This window comes from Somniosus microcephalus, chromosome 12 (genome assembly GCF_052327205.1).
Source record: "Somniosus microcephalus isolate GS21.2 chromosome 12, FLI_Smic_1.0, whole genome shotgun sequence".
NCBI lineage: Eukaryota > Metazoa > Chordata > Chondrichthyes > Squaliformes > Somniosidae > Somniosus > Somniosus microcephalus.
In genome coordinates this window covers 133,041,104-133,059,866 of record NC_140998.1, presented here as the reverse complement: position 1 = coordinate 133,059,866, position 18,763 = coordinate 133,041,104, and the positions used below count along the sequence as shown (strand labels likewise).

General features: G+C 50.5%; 1 protein-coding gene across 1 annotated transcript in view; it reads right to left on the bottom strand.

Moving 5' to 3' along the window:
* LOC147109540 (acyl-coenzyme A thioesterase 1-like) overlaps positions 1–18,521 on the bottom strand; it is a 61,044-nt gene extending 42,523 nt beyond the window's left edge. Inside the window, exon 1 of the mRNA XM_086003576.1 lies at positions 17,851–18,521. Within this exon, the coding sequence (XP_085859702.1) occupies positions 17,851–18,430 (580 nt within the window). The 5' untranslated portion in view covers positions 18,431–18,521. The remainder of the gene's footprint in view (positions 1–17,850) is intronic.
* Positions 18,522–18,763: the final 242 nt, after the last annotated feature.

Genomic DNA, 18,763 nt, shown 5'->3' with positions numbered 1-18,763 from the left:
CCTTGAGCAGAGGGAGTTTAAAGTAACTGGCCCGCCTCTCCCCTTGATGGAGTTAAATGGGAGAGGGGCCTTCCTTCCCTCTGCTCAATTGGCAATTAGTAGATTTAAAAGGAGGTGCCTTTTCAGAGAGGCAAAGAGAGGACAAAGAGAGAGAGAGAGGGCGGGGTGGGAAGGAGGGGGGCCGCAAAGGCAGGGTCCCCACTCAAGGTGGTATTTGGTGGGTGGGTGTCGGCAGGGTGCACTCCCCGATGGAAAAACAAAGTCTTAGGCAGATGGTCTTCGGGCAGGGGGAGAAGATGTCTTCGCCTGGGTAGGCTGGAGAAAGCCCAGGCTCAGCCCCACACCAGGTCTTCTCAATGTAAGGGAAAAAGCTTCACCTGGGCAGGCTCCAGCCAACCCAGGCCAGGCTTTCCGGCCCATCTTCTTTCCTCCCCCCGCCTAGAATACAAAGTCTTTAGGGGAATGCACAAAAGACACCCACCTGCAGATGTTGAAAGATGCAGCTCCTCCCCTCCTTCCAAGTTGGAGCTGAGTGGTATTCCTCTCCCCTCTCTCCCTCTCCTGGACTGGAGGCCAAATTGGGAGGCAGTGATGGAAAGGCCTCTCCAGGTGTAATGCTGGCCTCCTCTGTCCTCTATTCCTCCCTCTCCAGGCACCTCGGTAGATGTAGATGGTTGAATGTAGATGGTAGGTTGCTGGTAGTGGCGGCCTGGGGTCACTCCTTCCCCTCCACTCCCAGGCCAAGGCGACCACACACTCTCCACACAGCAGCAGCAGCAGCAGCACAACCTGCTCCTCAGAGAGCAAGGTCCAGAATGATTGTGAGGGTGCCAATCAGTTCCTTCTGTAACCTCTAGATGGCACCTTCACCTGTTTGTTTCTAGTCCTTTGTTAATTGTTCCTAGCCTCCTGTGTTAATTCTTAACGGCCTGTTAGCTGTTCATAGGTTTCACCTGGTTTTCTTGGTATATAAGTTCTGTGGTTGCTTTCCTCTGTGCTCCGTCCTAACCGGGGAACCGGGGACTAGCCTTCGCTCTGTGGCTGCTGGCTTTGACTAGCTGGCTGCCATGGTTCTCGAGTTCTGTATTTAAGATATATCTAAGTCTGTGTTCTTGTTGTTCTTAGTCTTGATAAGGTGCTGGGCTGGACTAGCGTGTTGCCATGTTGGCGCTTGTCTTGAGCTCTGTATTGATAAGCCTGTTACCCCTGTGGCAGCCCCTCGTGATAGCTTGTCTCGAGTCTCGTCTCGGCAAGCTGGTTGCGCTTGTGGTAAGCTTATCCCAGCTCAGTATGGACAAGTAGGTTGCCTCATGGAAGCTGTCCTGAGTTCCTATTCTTGACTAGCCGTTTTGTAACTTGTCTTGCGTTCTATGTATATTGTTGTGTTCCTTGTATGAATCTAGTTATGTGTGAATCTAGTAAAGTACCTTAAAGATTGTATACCTGCCTCTAGCCTGGTTTCTGCACTTGGGTCCAGAACCTACCTTGCCCGGAGAGCACGGCCCCGTATCTACACGGCCCCATGGCTCCCCAAACCCTGACAATGCTACAGACCTTGCACAGCTTGACTGTTCAAACAAAGCAAAAAAAACAAACAAAAAGAATAAAAAATGGCTGCTGATTTTTGCCGGTGGCTCCAGATTGCCAGATAGCTCACCTCCGGATAGCACAACGTTTCCTGTACTAGATTGCAAGAAGTACAAGTAAATCACTGTTTCACCTGGAAGGGGTGTTTGGGGCCCTGGACAGTGGGAAGGGGGGAAGGTATATGGGCAGGTGTTGCATCTCCTGCACTTGCACGGGAAGGTGCCGGGCGAAGGAGAAGGGGTGCTGGGGGTGATAGAGGAGTGGACTAGGGTGTCTCGGAGGGAGCGGTCCCTACGGAATGCTGAAAGGGGAGGTGAGGGGAAGATGCGTTTGGTGGTGGGATCACGTTGGAGGTGGCGGAAATGGCGGAGGATGATCCGTTGAATGTGGAGGCTGATGGGGTGAAAGGTGAGGGCAAGGGGAACCCTATCGTGGTTCCGGGAGGGAGGGGCAGGGGTGAGGGCTGAAGTGCGGGAGATAGAACGGACCCTGTCGAGGGCCGTGTCAACCACGGTAGAGGGGAATCCTCGGTTGAGGAAAAAGGAACACATGTCGGAAGCACTGGTGTGGAAGGTAGCATCGTCGGAGCAGATGTGGCAGAGATGGAGAAACTGGGAGAATGGAATAGAGTCCTTACAGGAAGCGGGGTGGGAGGAAGTGTAGTCCAGATAGCTATGGGAGTCAGTGGGCTTGTAGTGAATGTTGGTCAATAACCTATCCCCAGAGATGGAGACGGAGAAGTCGAGGAAGGGAAGGGAAGAGTCGGAGATGGACCATGTGAAGGTGAGGGAAGGGTGGAAATTGGAGGCAAAGTGAATGAAATTGTCTAGTTCAGGGCGAGAGCAGGAAACAGCACCGATACAGTCATCAATGTACCGGAAAAAGAGGTGAGGGAGGGGACCCGAGTAGGACTGGAACAAAGAGTGTTCCACATATCCCATGAAAAGGCAGGCATAACTAGGACCCATGTGGGTACCCATAGCAACACCTTTAATTTGGAGGAAATGAGTGGAGTCAAAGGAGAAGTTGTTCAATGTGAGAACAAGTTCAGCCAGATGGAGGAGGGTGGTGGTGGATGGGGACTGCTTGGGCCTCTGTTCAAGGAAGAAGCAGAGTATCCTCAGACCATCCTGGTTGGGGATGGAAGTGTAGAGGGATTGGATGTCCATAGTGAAAAAGGAGACAGTTAAGGCCAGGAAACTGGAAACTGTTAAAAGTGGTGGAGGGCATCAAGAGAGTCACGGATGTAGGTGGGAAGCAAATGGACAAGGGGAGAAAAAATAGAGTTGAGTTAGGAAGAGAAGTTCTGTGGGGCAAGAACAGGCTGAAACGATGGGTCTTCCAGGGCAGTCCTGTTTGTGGATCTTGGGAAGGAGGTAGAAGCGGGCTGTGTGGGGTTGGGGACTATGAGGTTGGAGGAAGATCTCCAGAGGAGATGAGGTCAGTGACTGTCTTGGAAACGATGGGTTGATGTTCGGTAATGGGGTCATGGTCCAGGGGGAGGTAGGAGGAGGTGTCAGAGATTTGGCGTTCAGCCTCCGCAAGGTAGATGTCGGTTTGCCAAACAACAACAGCACCACCCTTGTCAGCAGGTTTAATGACAATGTTAGGGTTGGATCTGAGAGGACGGAGTGCTGCAAGTTCAGAGGGAGGTAAGTTGGAGTGAGTGAGGGGGGCAGAGAAATTGAGTCGGTAGTTCCCAATGAAAAGATCTAGAGAGGGTAAGAGGCCAGAGAGAGGGTCCAGGTGGAGCGAGAATTCTGAAGACAGGAGAAAGGGTCCACTGTGCGGGGGGAAGACTCCTGGCCAAAGAAGTGGGCACGGAGACGAAGGCGAAGGCAATGGAAAAAAGCTCAGTACAGTGCCGAGTTCGAAATTCATTGAGGTGGGAGTGTAAGGGGATGAAGCTCAGGCCTTTGCTGAGGACTGATCGTTTGGGATCAGAGAGGGGAAGGTCAGATGGGATAGTGAAAACATGGCAGGGGGTGATATTGGAAGAAAGGATGGGGTCAGAGGAAAGTGAAGGGGAAGACGGTTCCGGAGGGGTGTTGGTATCTAAGAATTGTTGAAGCTTGCGGCCCTTGACACCTGAAAGGAAGATAAAAAGTTTTTGTTAAAGCACCGGATGAGGTGAAGGATGAAAAGGAACTGCGGACCAGGACAGCTTTGAGATAGAATGAGTCGGTGCTGCTGAAGAGAGAGGCTGAGGGTGTTAATGTGGTGACGCATGGAATTCAGCGTGGATCTCAGGATGCGGCGAGAATAGTGGTTTGAGGAAAGCTGAATATCTTGGAGATATCTGTAGTCCTAGGTGGATCCAAAACACGAAGGGTGGAATTTTAGTTGGAATCCACATGGAGTAAGTCGGAGCCAGAGACAGTTGCTGAGGAAAGAGATGTGGCTGTGAAAGCGAGTTTTGGTAGATATCTGATCAAGCACGAGAAGGGAAACAAAGCAATGAAGATGAACAAGGCAAAAGAGACAAATGGAATTCCCGTCAGAAGAGCAGAATCTCTTCAAGGTGGGCATTCTTGGAAGAGAAGTGGCAGTGAATTAAACACTAATACAAAAGCAAAATACTGCGGATGCTGGAAATCTAAAATTAAAAACAGAAAATGTTGGAAATACTCAGCAGGTCAGGCAGCATCTGTTGAGAGAGAGACAGAGTTAATGTTTCAGGTCGGTGACCTTTCATCAGAACTGGACTGGGACCAATGTTCTTGCAGGGAGGTTAACTGGTGTTGTGGGGGAGGGTTTAAACTAATTTGGCAGGGGGAGGGGCAGAGAGTAGAAACAAGGACTGGAAGAGACAAACAGCATTAGAATGAAGAGTAGTTCAGAAATAGGAGGGATCAGACAGGGGGGAAATGTGAAGCAAATTAGGATGGGTTTGGAGTGCACGTGGTTCAACAAGGAGGATTGGGAATTTAACTTTTCTGGCTACAAGGTATTCGGGAAAGATAGGGAAGGAAAAAAGGAGGGGGGGAGGCGGTGACAGTATTGATCCAAGATACTGTTACAGCACTGGAAAGTGATGATGTATTTGAGGGTTCAGAGATGAATCTATTTAGTTAGAATTAAAGAACAATAGAGGAGCTGTCACGCTACTGGGTGTATACTAGAGGCCACCAAATGGTGGGAAGGTGGTAGAGGAGCAAATTTTAAAGCAAATTTCAGAAAGATGCAAGAACTATAAAGCAATGATAATGGGGGACTTCAATTATCCTAATACAGATTGAGAAAATAACAGTGTAAAGGGCAGAGAGGGGAAGAAATTCCTGAAATGTGCCCAAGAGAACTTTCTTGATCAGTATGTTGCCAGCCCAACAAGGAAGGAAGCAATGCTGGATCTAGTTCTGGGAAATGAAGTGGGGCAAGTGGAACATTTGGGAAACAGTGATCACAATGTCATTAGGTTTAGAGTAGTTATGGAAAAGGACAAGGAATAACCAAATGTGAAAATATTAAACTGATGGAGGGCTAATTTCAGTGAGTTGAAAGGGGATCTGGCCCAGGTGGATTGGAATCAAAGATTGGCAGGTAAAACAGTAAATGAGCAATGCGTGGAGTTTGCACATTCTCCCCGTGTTTGCATGGGTTTTCTCCGGGTGCTCCGGTTTCCTCCCACAGTCCAAAGATGTGCAGGTTAGGTTGATTGGCTATGATAAATTGACCCTTAGTGTTAGGGGGATTAAATACGTGGGGTTACGGGGATAGGGTGGGATATGTGTTGGTGCAGGGGTTACGGGGATCGGGTGGAATATGTGTCGGTGCAGGCTCAATGGGCCAAAATGGCCTCTATCTGCACTGTGGGGTTTCTGTGATTCTGTGACTAGACACATTCCCATGAGGGGGAAAGGAAAGGCATCCAAAGCTAGAGCTCCCTGGATGACTAGAGATGTAGTGATTAAAATGAAACAGAAAAAGGAGGCTAATGATAAACATCAGGCTCATAATACAGTAGGTACCAAGCTGAATGTAGAAAGTACAGGGAGAACTGAAAAAGGAAATAAGAGGCACAAAGAGAGTGGATGAGAATAGATTAGCAGCTAACATAAAAGGGAACCCAAAAGTCTTTTATCAACATATAAATAGTTTCAGGGTAGTCAAAGGAAGGGTGAGGCTGATTAGGGACGAAAAAGGGGATCTTGTAGAGGCAGAGGACATGGGTGATGTACAAATTGCATCTGTCTTCACTAAAGAAAAGGATTCTACCAATGTAACAGAAAAGGAGGAGGTAGTAGCATTATTGGACAGGATAAAAATAAAGAGAAGGGGGGGGGAAAAATTGGTTGCTTTGCGCCTCCCGTCAGTGCCCTAAAGGGTGCCAACGCCTCTCGTGAAATTCAGCGGGAGGTTAGCGACGGCGGTAACCGTTAGCGCCCCGTGGCGCTGCACTGCCGGCGATGACATCATCATCGTGTGCAGCGCCCTGCTCGCGCCCCGGCCGTGATCTTCAGCAGCGCCCCCTGACTTACCACCGGACGCTATGTCCTTACCCTAACCCTAACCCTACCTGTGGCCGGGGCAGCGCTAATTGAAGGTGAGGTACCGGGTGGCCATTTTGTTGCTGGCGCCTGCCAGCATCTGCCCCCGTTGCTGTCCCCGGCCTCCTGACCAGCACCCCCGCGGAGTGCCGGCTGCGCTCCGTGAGCCCAGCACTTTTCTTGAGTGCCGGGCTCTTTTGCTGGCACTCCGATCCCTGGTGGCCCAGCTGGGCCCCGGGTCAATATTTCCTTGCAGTGTGCCAATAGGGAGGTGGGGCGCTTCCAGTAGTGCCCCGCTTCCCTCTTGGGGCACTACCGATGAATTTTGGCCACGGGGGGGGGGGGTGTTAATTTTTTTGGGGCTCTAAAAGTAGCGCCCTGGTGAAGTTAGCGCCCCAAAGGGGCCCGACTCAATTTTTCCCCCAAGGTACTTATAAAGTTCGCAACGTTCAAGGTAGAAAAGTCATCTGGTTCAGATGGGATCAATCTGAGGTTACTGAGGGAAGTAAGGATAGAAATTGCGGTGGCTCTAGCCATAATCTTCCAATCCTCCTTTGATATGGGAGCAGTGCCAGAGGACTGGAGGATTGCAAATGTTACACCCCTTTTAAAAAAATTGGAGAGGGATAAACCCGGCAACTACAGGCCAAGCTGCCTAACGTTGGTGGTGGGGAACCTTTTAGAGACCATAATCCAAGACAAAATTAGTTGTCATTTGGGAAAATATGTGTTAATAAATGACAGCCAGCATGGATTTGTTAAAGGCAAATCGTGTTTGACTAGCTTGATTGAGTTCTTTGATGAAGGAACAAAGCGGATTGATGAGGGTAGTGTGGTTGATGTTGCGTAAATGGACTTTCAAAAGGTATTTGATAAAGTACCACATAATAGACTTGTTAGCAAAATTGAAGCTCATGGGATTAAAGGGGCAGTGGCACTGTGGATACGAAATTAGCTAAGAGATAGAAAGCAGAGAGTAGTGATGAACGGTTGCTTTTCAGACTGGAAAGAAACATACAGTGGAGTCCCCCAGGTGTTGGTATTAAGACCACTGATCTTTTTAATATATATTAATGACCTGGGCTTGGGTATACAGAGTATAATTTCAAAGTTTGCAGATGACACAAAACTCAGAAATGTAGTAAACAGTGAAGTGAATAGTAGCAGACTTCAGGAGGACATAGACAGACTGGTGAAATGGGCAGGCACATGGCAGATGCAATTTAGCGGAGAGAAGTGTGAAATTATGAATTTTTGTAGGAAGAATGAGGACAGGCAAAATAAACTAAAGGGTACAATTTTAAATGGGGTGCAGGAAAGAGAGACCTGGGGTTGTACATACACAAATCTTTGAAGGTGGCAGGACAAATTGGGAAGGCTGTTAAAGCATACGGGATCCTTGACTTTATAAACAGAGGCATAGAATACAAAAGCAAGGAAGTTATGCTAAACCTTTATAAATCACTGGTTGGGCCCCAACTGGAGTATTCTTTCCAATTCTGGGCACCACCCTTTGGGAAGGATGTGAAGGCCTTGGAGAGAGTGCAGAGGAAATTTACTAGAATGGTACCAGAGATGTGGGACTTCAGTTACATGGAGAAACTAGACCAATTGGGGTTCTTCTCCTTCGAGCAGAAAAGGTTAAGGGGAGATTTAAATAAGGAAGAACTGTTTCCAGTGGCAGAAGGGTCAGTAACAAGAGGACACAGATTGAATTTAATTTGCAAAAGAACCAGAGGCGAGATGAGGAGAAATTTTTTTACGCAGCAAGTTGTTATGATCTGGAATGCACTGCCTGAAAGGGTGGTGGAAGCAGATTCAATAGTAACTTTCAAAAGGGAATTGGATATGTACTTGAAGGGGAAAACATTTGGGGGCTATGCAGAAAGGGCAGGATAGTGTGATTAATTTGATAGCTCTTTCAAAAGCTGGCACGATGAGCTGAATGGCCTCCTTTCATCTGTATTATAATATGATTCTATGATTTGCATCAAATTAAGTCTGGGACAAAATTTTGACTGGTGCTAGTTTTATAAAATTAAAAAACACCTTATAACTAATGATTAACTAAAGGAACTTGTGTAAAGCTAAAACAAGCTTCATTTTTGTCACATAATGTACCATCTGCAATGGCAGGCTACAAAACAAAAGATAACTTCCGGATCGGCACGGGTTCGGCGGGCCGAATGGCCTCCTTCTGTGCTGTAACCATTCTATGATCATTTGGGATAAACGGCACTCATGATGACTGTGTGAATTGCTTCGATGGGAGGATTTTTGGGTCGTTCTGACTGAATGAATTACTAAAGTGGGCTGAATTACCTTCCTCATCAGTAAATATCTTGAAACCTCTCGAGCAAACAATGTACAATACGGTTCTACTCAAAATAAGCGAGTCACTAAAGAGTGGGAAGTTAACAGAATCCAGCAATGCTTCAGCTGTTAAGTACACCTGTTTATAGAATGGTTGTTTTTCCTGATCTATATCATACAACAACTTGAATTTATATAGCGCCTTTAATGTAGCAAAACGTCCCAAGAAGCTTCACAGGAGCGATTATCAAAAAAAATTTGACACTGAATCTTATAAGGAGATTCTAAGACAGATGACCAAAAGCTTGGTCAAAGAGGTAGGTTTTAAAGAGCGTCTTAAAGGAGGAAAGAGAAGTAGAGAGGCGGAAAGGTTTAGGGAGGTAATTCCAGAGCTTAGGGCCTCAGCAGCTGAAGGCACGGTCGCCAATGCTGGAATGATTAAAATCAGGGATGCTCAAGAGGCCAGAATTAGAGGAGCGCAGATATCTCAGAGGGTTGTAGGGCTGGAGGATATTACAGAGATGGGAAGGGGCGAGGCCCTGTAGGGATTTGAAAACAAGAATGAGAATTTTTAAATCGAGGCGTTGCTTAACCGGGAGCCAATGTAGGTCAACAAGCACAGGGTGAACGGGACTTGGTGCGAGTTAGGACACGGGCAGCTGAGTTTTGGTTGTCCTCAAGTTTACGGAGGGCAAAACTAGTCAGGCCGGATAGGAGTGGAATAGTCAAGTCCAGAGGTAACAAAAGCATGGATGAGTGTTTCAGCAGCGGATGAGCTAAAGCTAGGGTGGAGACCGGCGATGTTACGGAGGTGGAAATAGGCGGTCTTTGTTATGCCGTGGATATGTGGTCGGAAGCTCATTTCAGGGTCAAATATGACACCAAGGTTGCGAACAGTCTAGTTCACCCTCAGACAGTTGCCGGGGGAATGATGGAGTTAGTGGCTAGCAAATGGTGTTTGTGGTGGGGACCGAAGACAACGGCCGGAATTTTCTGGGGTGTCAGCAGGCGCAATTGGTGGCGGATTGGGTGGGAATGTGTTTTATTTTGACAGCGGGTCGGGAACACACAGTCAACCTGCCACAACGCACCTTTCCCAATGTCAGGTCTGTCAGCGCTGACCAGGCCCAACAGGCTGCAGTGGGCGACCCAATTAAACTAATTATAAAGTAGTTAACAGGCTTTTTTAAACTTACTTTTTAACTTTACTTCATGGTCACGGGAACCATGCTGTTCGGGGACTACGTCTGTCAACCTGAGGCAGGAGTTCAGCAGCCATTGCTCCAGCTGATTACCTGATGGCTTCAAATGTACAGTTAAAGCTCCCACCTGACAGATCATCACTTTCCTCAGCCACAAGCTGTTTCTCTGTCCATTTCCAGCACAGATTCTGCAGGCTTTCCACTTTCCACTCTCCATTCACTCTTACCGCATTGGAAGAACTCTCTCACCATTGACAGAATGCTTCTATAATCTCTAGTTCACCTGCCATCTATTCAATCAACATGGGTGTCCTTTATATTGTCTTTTTAAAAATTTGGTTATGGGATATGGGCGTCGCTGGCAACGGCAGCATTTATTGCCCATCCCTAATTGCCCTTGAGAAAGTGATGGTGAGCCACCTTCTTGAACCACTGCAGTCTGTGTGGTGAAGGAAACCAAACAGTGCTGTTAGGGAGGGAGTTCCAGGATTTTGACCCAGTGACGATGAAGGATCGACGATATACTTCTAAGTCAGGATGGTGTGTGACTTGGAGGGTAACTTGGAGGTGGTGGTGTTCCCATGCGCCTGCTGCCCTTGTCCTTCTAGGTGGAAGAGGTCGCGGGTTTGGGAGGTGCTGTCAAAGAAGCCTTGGTGAGTTACTGAGTGCATCTTGTAGATGGTACACACTGCAGCCATGGTACGCTGGTGGTGGAGGGAGTGAATGTTTAAGGTGGTAGATGGTGTGCCAATCAAGCGGGCTGCTTGGTCCTAGATGGTGTTGAGCTTCTTGAGTGTTGTTGGAGCTGCACTCATCCAGGCAAGTGGAGAGTATGCCATCACACTCCTGACTTGTGCCTTGTAGATGGTGGATAGGCTTTGGGGAGCCAGGAGGCAAGACACTCGCCACAGAATAGCCAACCTCTGACCTGCTCTTTTTGCCACAGTATTTATGTGGCTGGTCCAGTTAAGTTTCTGGTCAATGGTGACCCCCAGGATATTGATGGTGGGGGATTCAGGGATGGTAATGCCATTGAATGTCCACGGGTGGTGGTTAGACTCTTGCTTGTTGGAGATAATCATTGCCTGGCACTTCTGTGCCGCGAATGTTACCTGCCACTTATCAGCCAAAGCCTGAATGTCGTCCAGGTCTTGTTGAATGTGAGCATGGACTGCTTCATTATCTGAGAAGTTGTGAATGGCACTGAGCACTGCGCAGTCATCAGCAAACATCTCCATTTCTGACCTTATGTTGAAGGGAAGGTCATTGATGAAGCAGCTGAAGATGGTTGGGCCTAGGACACTGCCTTGAGGAACTCTTGCAGTGACTGACCATCAACCACCACAACCATCTTCCTTTGTGCTAGGTATGACTCCAGCCAGTGGAGAGTTTTCCCCCCCGATTCCCATTGACTTCAGTTTTACTAGGGCTCCTTGATGCCACACTCGGTCAAATGCTGCCTTGATGTCAAGGGCAGTCACTCTCACCTCACCTCTGGAATTCAGCTCCTTTGTCCATGTTTAGACCAAGGCTGTAATGAGGTCGGGAGCGGAGTGGTCTTGGCGGAACCCAAACTGGGCATCAGTGAGCACGTTATTGGTGAGTAATAGCACTGTCGATGACACCTTCCATCACTTTGCTGATGATTGAGAGTAGACTGATGGGGTGGTAATTGGCCAGATTGGATTTGTCCTGCTTTTTGTGGACAGGACATACCTGGGCAGTTTTCCACATTGTCGGATAGATGCCAGGGTTGTAGCTGTACTGGAACAGCTTGGCTAAAGGCGCGGCTAGTTCTGGAGCGCAAGTCTTCAGCACAATAGCTGGGATGTTGTCAGGGCCCATAGCCTTTGCTGTATTCAGTGCGGTCAGCCATTTCTTGATATCATGTGGAGTGAATCGAATTGGCTGAAGACTGGCTTCTGCGATGTTGGGTACCTCAGGAGAAGGCTGATATGGATCATCCACTCGGCACTTCTGGCTGAAGATGGTTGCAAACACTTCAGCCTTGTCTTTTGCACTCATGTGCTGGGCTCCGCCATCATTGAGGGTGGCGATATTCATGGAGCCTCCTCCTCCCATTAGTTGTTTAATGGTCCACCACCATTCACGACTGGATGTGACAGGGTGTTGTAAGAACAAAGAATGCTTAAATATAAATATCGGTAGAAACAAAATTGATAACACCTTTTAAAAGGTAAGGAGATAAATAATTGAAAAGTTTAAATGTTAATGGGCACGGGGCAGGGCAGGGAATGGGACAATGTGGATAGCTCAGGGATGTGGCACATATGCAACAGGATGGATGTCATCCTTCTGTGCTGTAATATTTTAAGAATTTATTTTATGCACTGTCAAAATTATTAATGCAGTGTTATCCAATTCCTCCTTTTATAATCCCCGTCATGCAAGACAGCGGGTGCCAAAACAGAGATCCCAATCACTAATATTGTCTGAACATGGTACGGAGAAAATTGTTTCTATACTAGAATCATAGAAATTTACAGCACAGAAGGAGGCCATTTGGCTCATCTTGTCCGTACCGGCTGGCAAAGAGCTCTCCAGCCTAATTCCACTTTCCAGCACTTGGTCCGTAGCCTTGTAGGTTATGGCACTTCAAGTACTTTTTAAATGTGATGAGGGTCTCTGCCTCTACCATCCTTTCAGGCAGTGAGTTCCAGACCCCTACCACCCTCTGGGTGAAAAAATTTCTCCTCAAATCCCCTCTAAACCTACGACCAATTACTTTAAATCTATGGCTCCTGGTTATTGACCCTTCTGCTAAGGGAAATAGGTCCTTCCTATCCACTCTATCTAGGTCCCTCATAATTTTATACACCTCAATAAAGTCTCCCCGCAGCCTCCCCTGTTCCAAAGAAAACAACCCCAGCCTATCCAATCTTTCCTCATAGCTAAAATTCCCCAGCCCAGGCAACATCCTCGTAAATCTCCTCTGCACGCCCTCTAGTGCAATCACATCCTTCCTGTAATGTGGTGACCAGAACTACACGCAGTATTCTAGCTGCGGCCTAACTAGTGTTTTATACAGTTGAAGCATAACCTCCCTGCTCTTATATTCAATGCCTCGGCTAATATGCCTTCTTAACCACCTTATCTACCTGTCCTGCAACCTTCAGGGATCTGTGGACATGTACTCCAAGATTCCTCTGATCCTCTGCACTTCTTCAATACTTCAATATATTTGCATTTCAAATGCTAAATAGTTACTGGTCTTATTCTAGTCAGTTCATCCCTCAATAGTTGGATTTAATGGGCAATTGTCTACTCGGGATTAAGATTGTACACTTCCGATTAATCTTGCTGAATGTGACAATGTAAAAATATATAGTTTGAAATGCCCCCCAGGAACTATTTGCTTTAAGCAAAAAGTCCCACTGCAGGCAAAGCAATTCCCATCCTTGCTCGGCATTCTTTACTCGTGTGTCTGAATTCAAGTTAGACTTCGGCATAAGTGCAAAAAAAATCAGGGCCTAGAAATTCAGTATAGCCACTTTTGGGGCGGTAAAGTCGGGCGGGCGCTAAAGTTAGCGCCCGCCGGAAAGTGGAGGCCACTTCGCCGAAATTCAGTAGCTTTGGCCAAGGAGTTTGGGCGAGCGCTGAAACTGGCGTTGCACTCCTATCTTTAGGCGCTAAGCCGGCGGTGCGGACTGATAACACCGAGGCCGGGCGCAGCGTAGGTGCGGTCATGTTTTGATTGACAGCAGACACCCTGGCGCCGGCCAGCTCTTAAAGGGGGAAGGGTCGACTTTGTCTGCAGCCACGCCCTGGATAGTGGAGCCCTGCAGCTAGGCCTGAACACTGCTGGTGGACCCAAATAGTGCCTGAAGCCATGCAGAAGGCCCGTGAACGAGCGCAGCGCTTCTCAGAGCATGCTTTGAGGGTGCTGCTTAGGGGGTTGGAAAAGAACAGAGAGATCTTGTGCCCGGACAGTGGCAAGAAGGCTCCCAGGAGGCAGTACAGGAGAGCCTGGAGGGAAATAGCCCAGAGGGTGTCAGCCAACAGCGATGTCCCCAGGACTGGTGACCACTGCCGCAAGAAGTACAACGACCTCAGTCGGTTGGTCAGGGTGAGTACCCTTTCCAGTGTCCTCCTCATCCTTGCATGTGCACCTCACATTATGGGCAAAGGGACCTCAAAGGCCTAATGGCCAGCCCTCCTCCCGCAGCTATGGCACTGGCATGATCATCAATAGCACTCTCTGCACTTAACACACTGGCCAAGCTATTCGAACATGGGAGGCAGTGCACACAACAACAGGGCACCACACTGTACTTAGAGGCCGTCCTTTCTCTTGCAGGCCAAGCTGGCGCGGAATTTGAAGAGCCAGACTGTCACCGGGGGAGGCCGTGCCCAGTTCCAGGAGCTCAGTCAGCTGGAGGAGAGCGTGGCTCGACTCATGCGTGGCCGGGTGACTGGCCCCATTGCTATTGGAGATGCCGACCCTGTGCTGGGACCCAATGGTAAGGACATGACCGTTTGGACCTCTCTGGTTCCCCTTGCGCTTCAGATCTACATCCTTTGCCACTGTCCCACCAATGCGCATAATGGCACCACTCATGCTTCCCTCGCTGACGCCCTGTCCTCACTCTAAAGCTACTCTTGTGCCTTCCTGCTTTCAGCTGGTGAGGAGGAGGTCCCTGAAGCTGAGAGTGCCAGTCCCTCGGAAGAGGAGGACGACGAGGACCAAGAGGAAGGCGGCACATCGGGGGAACCCTCATCCGCGCCAGGGGATGGCAATGGAGGGGACACGTCTTGCCTGTAGGAGAGCCAGGGGGAAGTGTTGCAGGGGGGTGTAGCTCCTGGGCCCAGTGGCGTCCAGGCACGCGGGAAGGGTCGGGCAGCATGGCTGCCTTCTCCCCAGAGGGGGGAAGTGTTGCAGGGGAGGGCAGTTCCTGGGCCCAGTGGCATCCAGGCACGCGGGAAGGGTCGGGCAGCACGGCTGCCTTCTCCCCAGAGGGGGGAAGTGTTGCAGGGGAGGGCAGTTGCTGGGCCCAGTGGCGTCCAGGCACGCGGGAAGGGTCGGGCAGCTCGGCGGCCTTCTCCCCAGAGGGAGAGTCCGCCCTCCAGTCCGGAGACGGTCCTCGCCCAGGAGGTGCGCCTCCTTGATGAAATGTCCGCGGCCTCGGAGCGGCGCCACAAAGAGTTCATGGGGGTTGTGGGACAGTTGCCTCAGGCCATTGAGTCCCTGGCTCATAGTGTGGCCAATTTCGGGGACTCACAGGCCAGGGGTGTCGAGCAACTCGCGGCAGCACAGGCCAGGGGTGTCGACCAACTCGCGGCAGCACAGGACGCGAGTCGCGAGTTCATGAGTGGTGCCGTCCAGACACTGGCTGATCTGATGCGGGCACAGACCAGGGCAGTTCGCGCACTCACTTCTGCCACACTCGCTGTGTCACGGAAGCATCGCCAGGGCACCCGCCGCCCTGCTGCAGCACAGCGGTCTGGCCTTCACCAGATTGCTGTGCTTGCTGCAGTGCCAGCCCGGCCGAGTGCCAGTGTCTCTGGCGACCAGCGAGCGCCTGGCATCAGCCAGCTTGCCCCCATTGCTGCAGCCGCCACTGCCACTCCCCCAGCCAAGGTGCGATGAGCTGCTGGAGAGACTGATGCTGGCCAGCCACAGCTGCAGCAGTCAGCAGCCGGCCCCTCCAGGGCCGGACCTCATCTAGGCCGACCCCCAAGGGCATCTGCCGTCACGCATTGTGCCCCTCAGGAGCCTTCCCCCAGCCTTGCAACACCCACAGGGCCCAGGTTGAGGCGGAGCAACAGGTCGGGCAGGGGCCGGAGAAGCCTGCACAAGGTCTCGCCCTCTCGGCACACCAAGTAGAGTGTGTTGCCAACTGTTTTTTTTATATGGGGGTGTTTGTGTTCTGGAGGGGGGGGCTTATTTTGGTAAGGCCGAAGATGAAGGCAAATGTTTTTTTATATGGGGGTGTTTGTGTTCTGGAGGGGGGGGGCTTATTTTGGTAAGGCCGAGCATGAAGGCCAATTGGATGGACGATTTTTGTTATTCCTCCCCAGGTTGTGGGAGTGAGATATGTTTTTGACTCTCTTTTGGGGGTCTTGTCTGTTTTTCTGTTTCATGTGGGAAGGGCCCTGAGTTTGTTAAATAAAGCTTTTTATTTATTCAGCTTGTCCAGGTGTCATGTTTCAAGTGGTTGTTGCGTTAACCGGCTGAGGGCTTGCGGAGCGGCTGCATTCAGGTGCGTTCATTGCCACAAGCCATTCCCTGACAGGGGGCCTAGAAGTGTCGTTCAATAAGCCGCCGGCGGACGGCCCTTGGACCTTGTGGCTCCCTCCTGGGCTGGTACTCCTCCTCCTCCTCCTCATGGTCCTCCTACTCGTCCTCCTGAGGTGGTGGTCCAACGCGAGGTGGCAGTGCCTGAGTCCTGCGGATAGCCAGGTTGTGCAGCATGCAGCAAACGACGACGAACTGGGAGACTCTATCCGGCGAATACTGTAGAGATCCGCTGGAACGATCCAGGCAGCGGAACCGTTGCTTGAGGACGCCAATCGTTTGCTCTATGGTGTTCCTTGTGGCTTGATGGCTTTCGTTGTATGCCTCCTCCGCAGGGGTCCTGGGCGCACGGAGCGGGGTCATGAGCCATGTACACAAAGGGTAGCCCTTGTCCCCAATAAGCCATCTCCTTGGTGGAGGCTGTGCCTCGAACATGTCAGCCACAGTAGTCTGGCGCAGGATAAATGCATCGTGGCTGCTTCCTGGAAAGCGGGCATTGACAGCTAGGATGCGCTGCCTGTGGTCACACACCAGCTGTACATTGAGGGAATGGTAGCCCTTCCGGTTGCGGTAATCCTCGGCATTGTCGATAGGTGCCCGCATAGCCACATGTGTGCAGTCAATGGCGCCCTGCACCATGGGGAAGTCGGCGATCCTGGCAAATCCGACTGCACGCTGCTCCTGCCTCTCTAGGGTCATGGGGAAGGAGATAAATTGGTGTCTCCTTGCGAAAAGGGCATCGGTGACCTGCCGGATGCAGCGATGCACGGCGAACTGGGAGATGTTCGCTATGTCCCCAGCAGCGGCTTGGAAGGAGCCGCTTGCATAAAAGTTCAGAGCCACCGTGACCTTCACTTCCACCGACAGAGACGTCCTGCACATCAGCTGTGGACGCAGATCTCTGTGAAGCAGCTGGCAGATCTCTGCAACCACCTCCCTTCTGAAGCGCAGCCTCTTAACACAATGCGCGGCAGTCATGGTGAGATAGGACACCTGCTGCCGGTATTCCCTGAGTGGGTAAGGCCTACGTTGCCGACGCCTGATGGCCCCTCTGCGTCTAGGCATGGCTGGCCCTCTCACACAGCGTCTGCGAGCCCTTCGCACATAATGCTGGAACTGAGGGTTGGAACCCCATGCAGCCCCCATAATAAACTTGCAAACAGTGAAATCACAATGAGTCAAATTTCAAAGCTCTGGCCAGAAGCCAAAAATACCTCTCCTATGTTGTCCCAAATCAGTAAGGTCTGTTCCTTGGTCTCTGTCCAGAAATCCAAAGCACTAAAGTCATTGCAGCAAAATGGCTGGCCTTTATAGTTCAGTGTAAGTGCCCTTTAATTAGCACTCCCCGAGGCCCGCAGGGCCTCTGCTGCGTTCCACTTCACAGTTCTTAACAGCGCCACGCCCACATTGGGCGGGCGCCACTGAATTTCCGGTTTGGGGCGCACAAACAGCGTTGCACGACGAAATGACGTCATAAGCTGCGCGCGCAGCTGAGCGGGCGCAAACACTTTGCGCCGGCGCTAAATGTCAACTGAAGTTGGGCGTAGGCGCAGATCGGCCTGCGCCCGGGCGCTAAGTGCCTAGCGCTGGAAATCTACCCCTCTTATGGCGTTAACGGCTGGCGAATGCAACTGAATTTCTAGGCCCAGGTGTGTTGAACAGATTCAGTAAAATGCAATCCCACTTTACATTACGTGTCAAAAATGTAAAATCTTCAAACTCAGAACCCATTGTTTCCCAATTTAAACTTTACTGTTTGAATATCCATTCTTAAAACTAAAGCAGTATGACTCTTTATTTTTCAAAGGAAACCCTTTATAAAAATAAGTTCAATTGTGCGCAAGATTTTGTATTTTAAATGACAACATATGGGTCCGAGCACCAGATGTCACGTCTTGTGTACAAGGTGATGGGGCACAGCCGAGTGTTTCGCTCCCAATACCAGGGGGTCAGGGTGAGAAAAGCTCCGAATAAAGTTGATGACTAATTCAAAAACAGGTCTTACCAGGTGGGACGAAGAGGACCCCGCGGACCCTGCCCTCTCTCACTGGGATCCTCCTCACCCCTTCTTTCATAAACCACCGTTGATTGATACAGGCGGCCAAAGGCTGCTCTGGGAGCCGCTCCAGGGTCCCGTGTCCATCAAACACCTCAATGTGGACACAGAGGGGAGAAGTGGCCACGTCCCTCTTCACCAGCCGAGTGAAAGGAGTGCCGGGGGTGAGTGACCAGAACAGCCCCATGGGCTCGGTGCCGGTGTAGTGGCCACCCAGGGACGGGCACTGACTCAGGTCCAGCTCCCCCTGCTCGTCCGCCCTGTAGAAAGCCAAGGAGTGAAAAGCCTGCCCCTTCTCGTCGGTGAGCGAAGCCTTCATGGTGACCTGTTGGAGCGGGGAGAGGCCGCCCACCCGCACCTGGACCGGCTCATCGAAGAGGCAGTCGGGGCCGGGGTGAACCCGGACACTCACGGCCATCCCGGCTCGGTGAGACAGGGGGACACGGCCGCTCCAACACCGTCTCAGGAGGTTCCCGGCCACACCCGGCCGGCGGAGGCTGGAGAGGTGCATGAAACCCAACGACAGCATTGGTACCGATGGCCCGCAGTGTTTGCAGCCTGTGTTGCTGGAATTGCCCTATTTATTTACCGCTGGGAGGTGTCAATATCAGGAGGGAGGGAGAAGCTGCCAGCACTGCCCACCAGACTGGCACCACCCACACCTTCCCATCTGCTGGCAGTGATCGAGTCCGGGGCTTTAATTGGATCTCTAGTAAAACGTGCCTCTCTTAAAACAAACACACACGGAGCTGATCTCACTGCCATTTGTCTTTTACACAAATAAAAAACCAAAGCAGACCAGAAACTGGAGGCCCACGTAAACTTCTGCCTGTTATCAGCCTTCAGTGGTGCCTAACACAAC